The 10,739-nt window shown below is 47.8% G+C and overlaps 2 protein-coding genes across 2 annotated transcripts in view; both read right to left on the minus strand.

The window, feature by feature from the left end:
• Positions 1 to 1,376: 1,376 nt before the first annotated feature.
• On the minus strand, positions 1,377 to 4,225 carry LOC112452802. The gene is made up of 3 exons (XM_025013202.1): positions 3,901 to 4,225; positions 2,889 to 3,792; positions 1,377 to 2,823 (listed from the first exon to the last, which is right to left on the minus strand). The coding sequence occupies exons 1-3, from the start codon at positions 4,223 to 4,225 to the stop codon at positions 1,377 to 1,379; spliced, it is 2,676 nt and encodes an 891-aa protein (XP_024868970.1).
• Positions 4,226 to 7,805: 3,580 nt separating this feature from the next.
• Positions 7,806 to 10,739, minus strand: part of LOC112452803 (serine/threonine-protein phosphatase 6 regulatory ankyrin repeat subunit B-like) — an 8,707-nt gene continuing 5,773 nt past the window's right edge. The window contains exon 2 of the mRNA XM_025013203.1: positions 7,806 to 8,666. Within this exon, the coding sequence (XP_024868971.1) occupies positions 8,067 to 8,666 (600 nt within the window). The 3' untranslated portion in view covers positions 7,806 to 8,066. The remainder of the gene's footprint in view (positions 8,667 to 10,739) is intronic.

Here is a 10,739-nt window from a genome sequence, read left to right on the forward strand (position 1 = left end):
CAAAGAGAGAAAAGCAGAATGCTAACAAAAGATATTTAACACTTTTATTTAAAAAAATTCTAAATAACGTGTAAAAAAGTGGATGTACTAGACACAATTTAATATAATAGCACATGAAGAATCAATAGGTTTTATAAGTTAATTAATGGGAAAAATATTATCATACCTAAAAATTTCCGTTTTTTGGACGTATATCATAGCACCTCAATTAGTTTTTGTATAAAAAAAATTCTTGCATAATTTAGGGCTTAGGGCTTAATGCAACTATATTACGAAATAAACAATGGTGCTTTATAGTCTTTCTCATATTAGTCAAAACAATTAAAGGAAAGCGGAACAATAGGAGTCAATACTCAATAGCATGACAATAAGACGGAGATATTTCCTCTAACTCTATTTTTAATAACAAACCACTGAATGCTCAATTTCATTAAAATAATTAACTTTTAGGTTACATACACCCTCAGAAAAGATTTCTAATAACGAGACAAAAAGTATTCTTGACATGTTTAATCTCATCAGAATCTGAAGTAGTATAAAAATAAAACAATATTGAGATTAAATCAATAATTCCTATTCTCTTCTCTCGAATAAAATAAGATTGACTTAATAATCTTGAGACAAGAATAACATATATAAATTTAAGCTTATATATTCTTGCGTTTAGACTAATCTTCACGCGTGAAGCTTAGTTGGAAGAGGGTCTGCGTACCCAGTGTACGTCGCGATCGGGGGGGGGCCACGACGTTTGGGTGGCCACCGATACTCGCTGTGCGGCTCTCGAGGGCGGAGATGGGCCGGCTGAGGCGTGGATCCGCAGGAGGCACAAGTCCTGCCTCTGGGCGAGTCCAGGCGTTGGCGGCGATCCGGGATCGAGATCTTCTCGAGCCTCCACTTTGTTCCTCGTGATTCGGTCCTAATGAGTGCCGGTTTTCCACGGCGGCCTCTTCTTCGGCTCCGGCCGTGGCGGCTGGTAGAAGCGGCTGCTTTTGGCTTCCCTGTGGAAGGGACGCAGTCCCACCGATCGGAGGCGACTGCCGTCACGCGCTTCCACGTCAAAAATCCTCAACGTCGGGCGAGCCGACGGAGGAGGAGAGTGAGAGTTCCTTCTGCGTAGCTTGTTCATGCGTCTCGACACTGGGAGCGTGAAGCCACAGAATAGTGCGAACGGATTCCGCCTTCTTTCGGACGGGCCAGGCTTCTTATTTCGTTAAACAATAATTCTTCTAACGCGAAATGCGGCCATCCGGCGGCGACAGGAATTTTATTGACGTAAACAAACTCGCGTATATTGTACTCCGTGAGCGTTCGCGAGAAGTGCTGGGTGGCGGGTGGCAGCCATATCAGGCGCGTTCTCATACATCCCGCCCGCCTTGTTAGACTGTTAACGAATGCTGAGCGAGGCTGTGATTTTTCTCGTCTTCGGGATTTTGGCTGGCTCCGATCCCGTTGTTGACACTAGGTAGCGGAACCAGTTTTGTGACGGGTCTGGTGAAGGAGGATGTGGCGGTCTTGACAGTCACGACCCTTGTCTGTCCATCAGCTCCCGGATGCGTGGCTGTGATCCGCGCAAGCGGCCACTTGCTGGGAGGGGTGATCTCATTGCGAATGAGGCACAGGTCTCCGACGTTGAGGTTGGCCTGCTTCTTCCACCACTTGGATCTGGTCGTCAGTGTGTTCAAATACTCTTGTGACCAGCGTAACCAAAAATGGTCACGCATTTGTTGGAGAGTTTGCCAGCGCGAGAGCCTGGTCGGCGTTACCTCGGTGAGTGACGGCTCCGGGTTGGCGTTAAGTGGGCCGCCAATCAAAAAGTGCCCCGGCGTTAAGGCGGATAGATCCTCGTGGTCGTCACTTAAGGCTTGCAGTGGCCTGGAATTTAGCGTAGCTTCTACTTGTGCTAACAGGGTGGCCATTTCTTCATACGTCAGTGTGGTGTCTCCAATGACTCTTTGGAGGTGGTGTTTCACGGATTTGACTGCCGCCTCCCACAGTCCTCCGAAGTGAGGGGCAGCAGGGGGGTTGAATCGCCATTCAACCCCTTCGTTGGCTAGAACATTGCTGATGCGGTTGTTGGTGGTGGCCGCTTTGAAGAAGGCGCGCAGTTGCGCATCGGCGCCAACGAAATTTGTTCCTCTGTCGCTGTAGAGGCAGCTGCACAGTCCGCGCCGAGAAACAAGGCGGCGGAATGCTGCCAAAAATGCGTCGGTGGTGTAATCCGACACAACTTCAAGGTGGGTTGCCTTCGTGCTGAGGCAAAGATTGCCAGGAAGGCCTTGCTCGCCTTCTGGCCGCGTCCTTTTGAAGTCCGTAGGAGGACGGGCCCAGCGTAATCCACGCCCACGTGCGTGAACGGCCTTGATGCGGTGACACGTGCTGCTGGCTGGCAGGTCTGCCATGAGTGGTTGTGGGGACGCCGCCCGCCATCGAGCGCAAGTGGTGCAACGGTGGATGCACGCCTTGACGCTCGCTCGTCCTCCGGGTACCCAAAAGAGTTGTCGTAAACGGCTCAATGTGAGCTGCACGCCTCCATGGAGCGTCCTTTGATGGCAGGCATTAATGATGAGAGAGATGAGGTGAGACGCCTTTGGCAGGATGGCAGGATGTTGCTGGTCGAAGCAGAGGACCGCGTGTTTCAGGCGACCGCCAACTTTCAGTATTCCTTCGGCATCTCTGAATGGGCTCAGCTTTTTCACCGGACTGTGGCCGGTATGGGCTGGTTGGCTTCGATCGCCTTTAGCTCCGTGCCAAACCACGTGCGTTGCGTTTGTCGCATCCACGCCTTTTGTGCTTTCTCTAGCTCCGAGCGTGATAGCGGGGTATCTGAAACAGAAAGCAGACGCAGGCGAGTGGCTCTCGGCCATCGGAGGCACCATGCGCTGACTCGCAGGAGTCGGTGTAGCGTCGAGAATCGTAGCAGCATCTCAGAGTCCAGTGGTCTAGTGGTTGCCGCGTGAGCTCGCGCGCGCTGCTCTGGGATGTCCTCGGGCTCTTCCTCTCTCCTTGCGGCTGGCGCCGGCAGGTCGCTCTTCAGCCATGGAGGCCCTTGCCACCACAGGTCATGAGTCAGCAGCTCCTCGGGAGTGATTCCTCGTGAGGCGCAGTCGGCCGGGTTTTCTGCTCCGGGTAGGTGCTGCCACTTGGCGTCGGGAAGTGTTTCCTGGATGAACGCCACGCGGTTGGCTACATATGTTTTCCATCGTGAGGGGTGGCCGCGTATCCATGCCAGCGTGGTCTCGGAGTCGGACCACAAGGTGACACTGGCAGTGGTCAGGCCTGTAACTGATCGAGCGTGCCTTGCAAGTTTGGACAGCAGTGCAGCTGCGCTCAGTTCTAGTCGTGGCAGCGTCATAAGTCGAATAGGAGCCACCTTAGATTTTGCCATAAGCAGGGATACCTTGATATCCTCTGGTCCATCCATCGTTTTAATGTATATGATGGCAGCGTAGGCCCGCTTTGATGCGTCCGCAAAACCGTGAATCTCTACCTTGCTTTCCTCTGACCCCGTGCTCACCCATCGTGGTATTCTGATGCGCTCCAAGACGTTAAGGCTTGCCTGGATGCGGAACCATGCCTGCTCGTCTCTCGTTGCGAGCGGTTGGTCCCACTCTAGGCCTTGCAGCCAGGTGCTCTGGATCAAAATCTTCGCGCCGATGATTACAGGGGCGAGCCATCCGAGAGGGTCAAACAGTCGTGCAGTATGAGACAGCACCGACCGTTTCGTGACTTGTGTAGAAGTGGCGGGGTGAACTTGAAAGGCGAAGGTGTCCTTCTCTGGTTGCCACTGAAGACCTAGTATTGAGTGACCTTCGTCAGTCCCTTACTCGAGGGCTCTTCGTGGCTGGCGGTGCTCTTCCGGAATCGTAGCCAGGAGGGCGTCTGAGTTGGCCGACCACTTGCTTAGTGGGAAGCTGCCCGCCATGCATAGCTCGATTAGCTCGGTTTGTAATTCGAGGGCCTCTTCCAAGGTCTCTGCTCCGGAAAAGGCGTCGTCGACGTAAGTGTCGTCTTCCAGGACGGCGGCTGCTCGGGGGAAGCGCACCCTTTCGTTCCTTGCTAGCTGCAGTCGTAACCGGATGGCCAGAAAGGGCGCACAGCCCTCGCCGTAGGTGACGGTGTTGAGTAGGTAGTCTCTGAGTGCGGCGGTCTCGTCCGGCCGCCACACGATCCGTTGTAGGTCTCGATCGTCGGAGTGCACCAGGATCTGCCGGTACATCTTTACCATGTCTGTCACCATGACAAATTTGTGCATTTGCCATCACGTGAGCACGTCTGGCAGGGCCGGAAGCAGGTTAGGCCCGGGCAAGAGATGCGCATTTAGCGATTCTCCCGACGGTAGGCGAGCCGAGCCGTTCAATACGACTCTTATTTTTCCAGTGTCTCCGTGTTGCTTGAACATGCCGTGGTGAGGCAGGTAGCACAGTTTTTCCTTTCCCGTGGGTGCCGGAGGCGCCGGCGACATGTGCCCCAGTTCTTCGTATTCCGCCATGAAGGCAGTACGCCTGCTTCAAGTTCGCATCTGTCCTGAACCGCCGTTCCATGCTCCCTTGGACGCGCACGGCGATTCCTCGTGACTCGCCCAGCGCTGGCATGTTATCTGTGGTTGGCAGCCGTACCATGAATCGGCCGTCCGGCAGTCTGGTGTGAGTCTTGACAAAGTGTTCCTCGCATCGGCGTTCCGCTTCCGTGAGAGGAGTGGCGTTGCCTGAAGGTTCTTCCTGCTCCCAGATTCTTTGTACCAAAGCGGCGAGCTCCTCGTCCGCTCGGCATTGCAGTGACATCACCGCGGCGGCTGCCTCCGGAGTCCCGCACGTTCCGGAGAGAATCCAGCCCAGCGTTGTCTGCTGGGCAATGGGCGTGCGAGTGCCATGTTTGCGAAGTCCCTCTTCGATGATCGTTGCAAAGACGTCTGCTCCCAGGAGGATCTCCACTCGATCTGTCTTCTGAAATTCAGGGTCAGCGAGCGGTAGATCCTGAATGTGTGGCCACGAAGAGCGCGTCTTTGAGATATAAGGGCCCCCGGCTGAGATCCTCGGGAGGACGAGGGCGGTGATTTGCAGCGAAGACTCATTGACCCTTGAGAATATTTTTAGCGTGTCTCGGCCTCTGGCTACTGCGGATTTGTGTCCGCCCACCCCGAAAATGCTTGTGGTGGCGGCGGTGCGAGCGAAGCGGAGCCGTTGAGCCAGAGATTCGGCCACGATGGACACCTCGGAGCCTGAATCAATGAGAGCTCGAGTGGTGTGCCGATCGCCCTGGTTGTCGGTGACGTCCACCCGAGCGGTGGCGAGAAGCACCGTCGGTTTCTCCTTTCTGCTGTGCTGCACGTGCAGCGACGTGGCGGAGGCAGTGGCTCTTGCAGTGTCCGCCACGCCGGTGCTTGAGTCGTGAATCGTGGTGTGGTGCCTTTTCCCGCAGGCAGTACACGATTTTTTGGAGGGGCAGGCGCTGACTTGATGCTTCCCCAGACAGTTGTAGCATAACTAATTCGACTTAATGACCTCCCTTCTTTCCTCCGGGGTTTTTCCTTGAAATTCCGCGCAGGAGGCGATGTAGTGGCTCCTTTGACATAGGATGCAGCGGCCTTTCTTTTGGTCTCTGCGTCACAAGTGATCTCGCGGATGCCCTCGCGGTGCCGCCGCTTTTGCTGGAGGACGCGCCATCGGCGTCTTGCTTTGGTGGTTGCTGGAGCGCTTCGAGAGTGCGCACCCGTCGCTCAAGGAATTCCTTTAACTTGCAGATCGACGGAGGCACCGAGGTCCCCGCGATCGCCGTCTCCCACTCCCGGCGGGAGCGCACGTCCAGCATCTCCACGACGAGATACACGAATAAATCGCTGTTGCTTGAGATTGGGCGCCCCAGCGCTTCCAGGGAGCCGACCGTGTGCAGTACGCTGTGATAAATGCGCCTCAAGTCGCTTGCGGACTCGTTTTTCATGTGAGGCTGCGTGGTAAATGTCAAGAAACAGGACCGTACAAGTTGTCGAGTGTTCTCGTAGTGGTCGTTGAGAATCGTCCAGGCGCGTTGAAAGTTATCTTCCGTTGTCGGCAGGTTTCTCACTAATTGGTCTGTCTCGCCCTTGAGGCTTGTTCTTAGGTAATGGAGCTTTTCTACCTTTGACAAGGTTGCATCCTTCTCGATCATCGATCGGAAAAGATCGCGGAAGGAGGGCCATTGCTCATACGCTCCGGAGAAGGTTGGCAGCTCGATGCGAGGCAGTGATCTTTTCGGATGTTCGCTGAAGCTGGCGTGCGTGGGCGTCGCGGGGGCGTCCTCCGCCGCCCGAGCCCGCATGCCGGTGAGGAGATCCTTGAAGGAGCCGCGCTGCACTAAATAGGTCTCCTCCACCGCGCCGTATAGATCGGTCCGAAAATACTCGTGCTTGCTCATTGCCTTCCAGTGAATGCTTCCTAGCAATTCATGGTTGCTCTCGAATTTCTTCCAGTGGCCATCAAGAGTCAGCATGCGAGATTCGACAATCCCAAGTGTCAGTTTTGCCGTTCCGGCCTTCTTTAGGTTGTCCCCGGCTCGCGCAATACGACCTTGCAGATCGTGCTGGCTCCGGAGTAGCGCTTCGTGGTTCATACTCATTTTTACACGCGTTTCACGTGGATTCCTGGCAAGCGATTTGGAACGCCTGCTGAAGCTCTTCCCGACAGACAAACACGCCAGAGCGGATCCGGCTCGAAGGACCAGAAATGTTCCGGAGTCGCAGGGAGTGGGGGAAGGGAGCGCAAATCAAGTAGAGTGAATGGACGGTAAAACAAGGCAATATATTTTCTCCAATCTAAGTACATATAATTCTCTTTGGTTTAGTTAACGGCGCCGACTGGCGCCTGAGGCTGAGAGCCTCTCTCAAAAAATCAAGTTATGACACGGGGGGGAGGGGACTTAAAGCGTGAGCCGTTGGCGTGCTGCCTTTTTCTTCGGACGTCGTCCCGGCGGGCTCTCGTTGTTGTTGCGATCGAGCTTAAGGGAAGCTCCCGGAGTGGGAGGAGGCCGATCTAGGGCAAGCTCTCGAGGCTCTGGTGATGCCTCCGGTTGGAAGAGGGTCTGCGTACCCAGTGTACGTCGCGATCGGGGGGGCCACGACGTTTGGGTGGCCACCGATACTCGCTGTGCGGCTCTCGAGGGCGAGATGGGCCGGCTGAGGCGCGGATCCGCAGGAGGCACAAGTCCTGCCTCTGGGCGAGTCAGGCGTCGGCGGCGATCCGGGATCGAGATCTTCTCGAGCCTCCACTTTGTTCCTCGTGCTTCGGTCCTAATGAGTGCCGGTTTTCTACGGCGGCCTCTTCTCCGGCTCCGGCTGTGGCGGCTGGTAGAAGCGGGTGCTGCTTTTGGCTTCCCTGTGGAGGGGACGCAGTACACCACCGATCGGAGGCGACTGCCGTCACGCGTTTTCACGTCAAAAATCCTCGACGTCGGGCGAGCCGACGGAGGAGGAGAATGAGAGTTCCTTCTGCGTAGCTTGTTCATGCGTCTTGACACTGGGAGCGTTGAGCCACAGAATAGTGCGAATGGATTCCGCCTTCTTTCGGACGGGCCAGGCTTCTTATTTCGTTAAACAATAATTCTTCTAACGCGAAATGCGGCCATCCGGCGGCGACAGGTAACATTATTGACGTAAACAAACTCGCGTATATTGTACTCCGTGAGCGCTCGCGAGAAGTTCTGGGTTGCAGGTGGCAGCCATATCAGGCGCGTTCTCATACACAATACTAAATATGATTGGCCCTATTTTGATCCTATTTTATGATAGATTCAAGAGTAATAGCATTGTATGTAGAAATCTTTTCTGAGGGTGTACATATATAAATAATTCAATAGCATTAATTAAAGTTTTAAGATTTTAACATCTCTTTCTGCATGGATATCTTGTTAATATTAATCTGGCGTTTTTAGCATTTCTAATAATTTATTCGCAACATTCTTGTGTCTATTTCGTATATCACCATTATTAACAGCAATGTTAACGTCCTTCTGCAGATACCGTAGAATATGTCGCGGTTGGCAGTCTGCAACAAGCTTAAGTGTATACTTAATATATTTTATATTGTTTAAAATATTCAAAACAATGGGATGACTTGGTCCAAAAGCAGTGTTAATTTGATCAAAACATCCTCCATAGGCTCTGACAATAAGTGCACTAATCCATTTACCCTGGAAAAAAGTACATTTGCAATGTAGTATTGAGTATTCAAGGTTTCACGGTGATTTTCTCCCAAAACTTTCCTTTCATCTGAAACCTCTTGAAAAGCTTTCAGGGCTTTATAATAATTGTTTTGCTTGTAGAATATTAGACCAATGTCATGCAACGCTGTCAAAGTTCTACAGTGATTAATACCTAAAACTGGTTCCTTCCTCTCGTAAACATCTTTATAAATTTTCAATGCCTCTTCAAGCTTACCCTGCTCAGCCAGTATCACCGCTATATTATTTTGAATACACAAAACTGTTGGGTCATCTGCACTTAATATATTTTTTCTTTTTTTAAAAATTGTTCTACAGATATTTAATGCTTCTTCGTGTTTGCCTTGTGTGACTAATACGATTGCCACGTAAGAGTAAGTTTCTAAAGTATCTAAATGATTTGGTCCTAATATTTCTTCTTGCTTTAGATAAACTTTTTGACAAATCTTAAAAGCTTCTTCATTCCTTCCTTGGTCATGCAGCACTTGTACTTCTTGTACTTAAAGTATTCTTGTCATTTAAACCTAGTATTTCTTTCTGTTTCTGGAAAATTTCTTCAAATGTATTTAAAGCTTCTTGGTAAGCCCCTTGTGCACATAATACTGTAGCTATATATGGCCTAGTTTACACCGATCTCTTGATACGCGTATCAAATAGTATATTTAAACTGATCAGCCAATAATCAGACTTATTTACTAGTTATTTACTATTTAATACGCGTATCAAGTGATCGGTGTAAACTAGGCCTATGTCTGAATATCTAAAGTGCCAGGATTATCTGACCCTAGGATTTTTTTTCTTTTTTCATTTGTGTTTTTGAAGAAATTTAAAGCTTTTTCACAAACGCGAAAGAATAAATTTGTTAGGTATTTCTTAGTTATCATAAACATTTAACACTACAACTCAGTGAAAACTGAGTTTAATTATTTTTATTAATTAACTTTTAATAGTCAAATTATCTTAAAAAATGCTTAGATCGAGTATCCTACAATACTCGCACTTTCTCTATGGCGAAAATAATCTTCAATTCTTTTCATCGTAGCTGCAGATGTTGCAACTCGTGGTTTTGATATTTCCTACATTTTACATGTTATCAATTATGACGCACCACAATTGCAAGTTGATTATATCCATCACATAGGCCTAGGACTGCACACATTGGAGCTGAAAGATATGCATTATCTTTTATTACATCTCAAAATAATAGAAGACTGCTTGCACTTTGCAACAAAACTGAAAGCAAAACTTTGATTATAATGCTCAATTTAAAAAATGCAACAAAATGCAATTAAAAAAAAACCATTAAACGAATAAGTGGACTGGAAACTAAATATGGTAAAAAAAAGGTCAATACTTTCAAAGAGAGAAAAACAGAATACCACAAAAAGTATTTAATACTTTTATTTTTTTTTAAATTCTAAATAACAAGTAAAAAAGTGGTTGTACTAAACAGAATTTAATCTAATAGCAAATAAAGAATTAATAGGTTTTATAAGTATTAATAGGAAAAATATTACCATAAAATATTACCATAAAATATTACCATAAAAATTTTATTTTTTTAAACGTATTTTAACCTTTACTAGTTCTTATACAATAGAATTCTTACATAACTTAGGGCTTAAGGCAACTAAGGTATAAACTGCAGTGATATATAGCATTTCTCATAATAGTCAAAACAATTAAAGGAAAACAGAATAAACTACATGACGATAAAACGGAGATATTTCGCGCGTCTAACTCTATTTTTGATAACAAGCTACCGATGCTTAATTTCATTAAAATAATATTTTATTAAAATAATTAACTTAGGTTACATATAAATAATTTAACAGTATTAATTAAAGTTTTAAGCTTTTAACTCCTCTCTCTGTATCGATAACTATTGTTAATATTTATTTTACTTGCGTCTATTAACTATAGCAACTTGCAATAACGTATTTCCTTGATTATTACGAACATTTGTTACAACTACAAACTCATCAAGTTTTATCGCTTTTAATTTGCTGATTATTTCAAGATTACCATTTTTTGCATTTTTAAACAGTTCTTTAACTATTATAGTTTCAGTAAGGATCATTAACATTTTGGTCCTTAGAAAGATCAAGAAGTGTTTTACTGTCATTATTTTCAATATTATAAATTGCACCTTGCTTCAATAAAGACTTGGTGACATCCAAAAAATCATTCTTGGCTGCAACATGGAGTGGTGTAGCACCGCTAGCAGCGATTTCAGCATTGATAAAATTGTTTAATTTATCATGACTTACATGTTATAATAAAGCTTCAACAATTTCTTTGTAACCTTTAGAAGTAGCAGTGTGTAATGGTGTATCACCTTTATTAATTAATAACTTGAGTAACATCTGCTCCATTTTTGCTTCCTCATAGAGGAAGCTTTGTGATAGAAAAAAAAATTTTTCGAGATTTTGATGGAAATAGGTTTAGAATGTTCTAAAATGTCAAAAAATTGTATTAGTAAAAAATGTCCGGAAGTATGTATGTGTGTGTGTGTGTGTGTGTGTGTGTGTGTGTGTGTGTGTGTGTGT

Source organism: Temnothorax curvispinosus, unplaced genomic scaffold (genome assembly GCF_003070985.1).
Source record: "Temnothorax curvispinosus isolate PA1 unplaced genomic scaffold, ASM307098v1 QBEX01003668.1, whole genome shotgun sequence".
NCBI classification, from domain to species: domain Eukaryota; kingdom Metazoa; phylum Arthropoda; class Insecta; order Hymenoptera; family Formicidae; genus Temnothorax; species Temnothorax curvispinosus.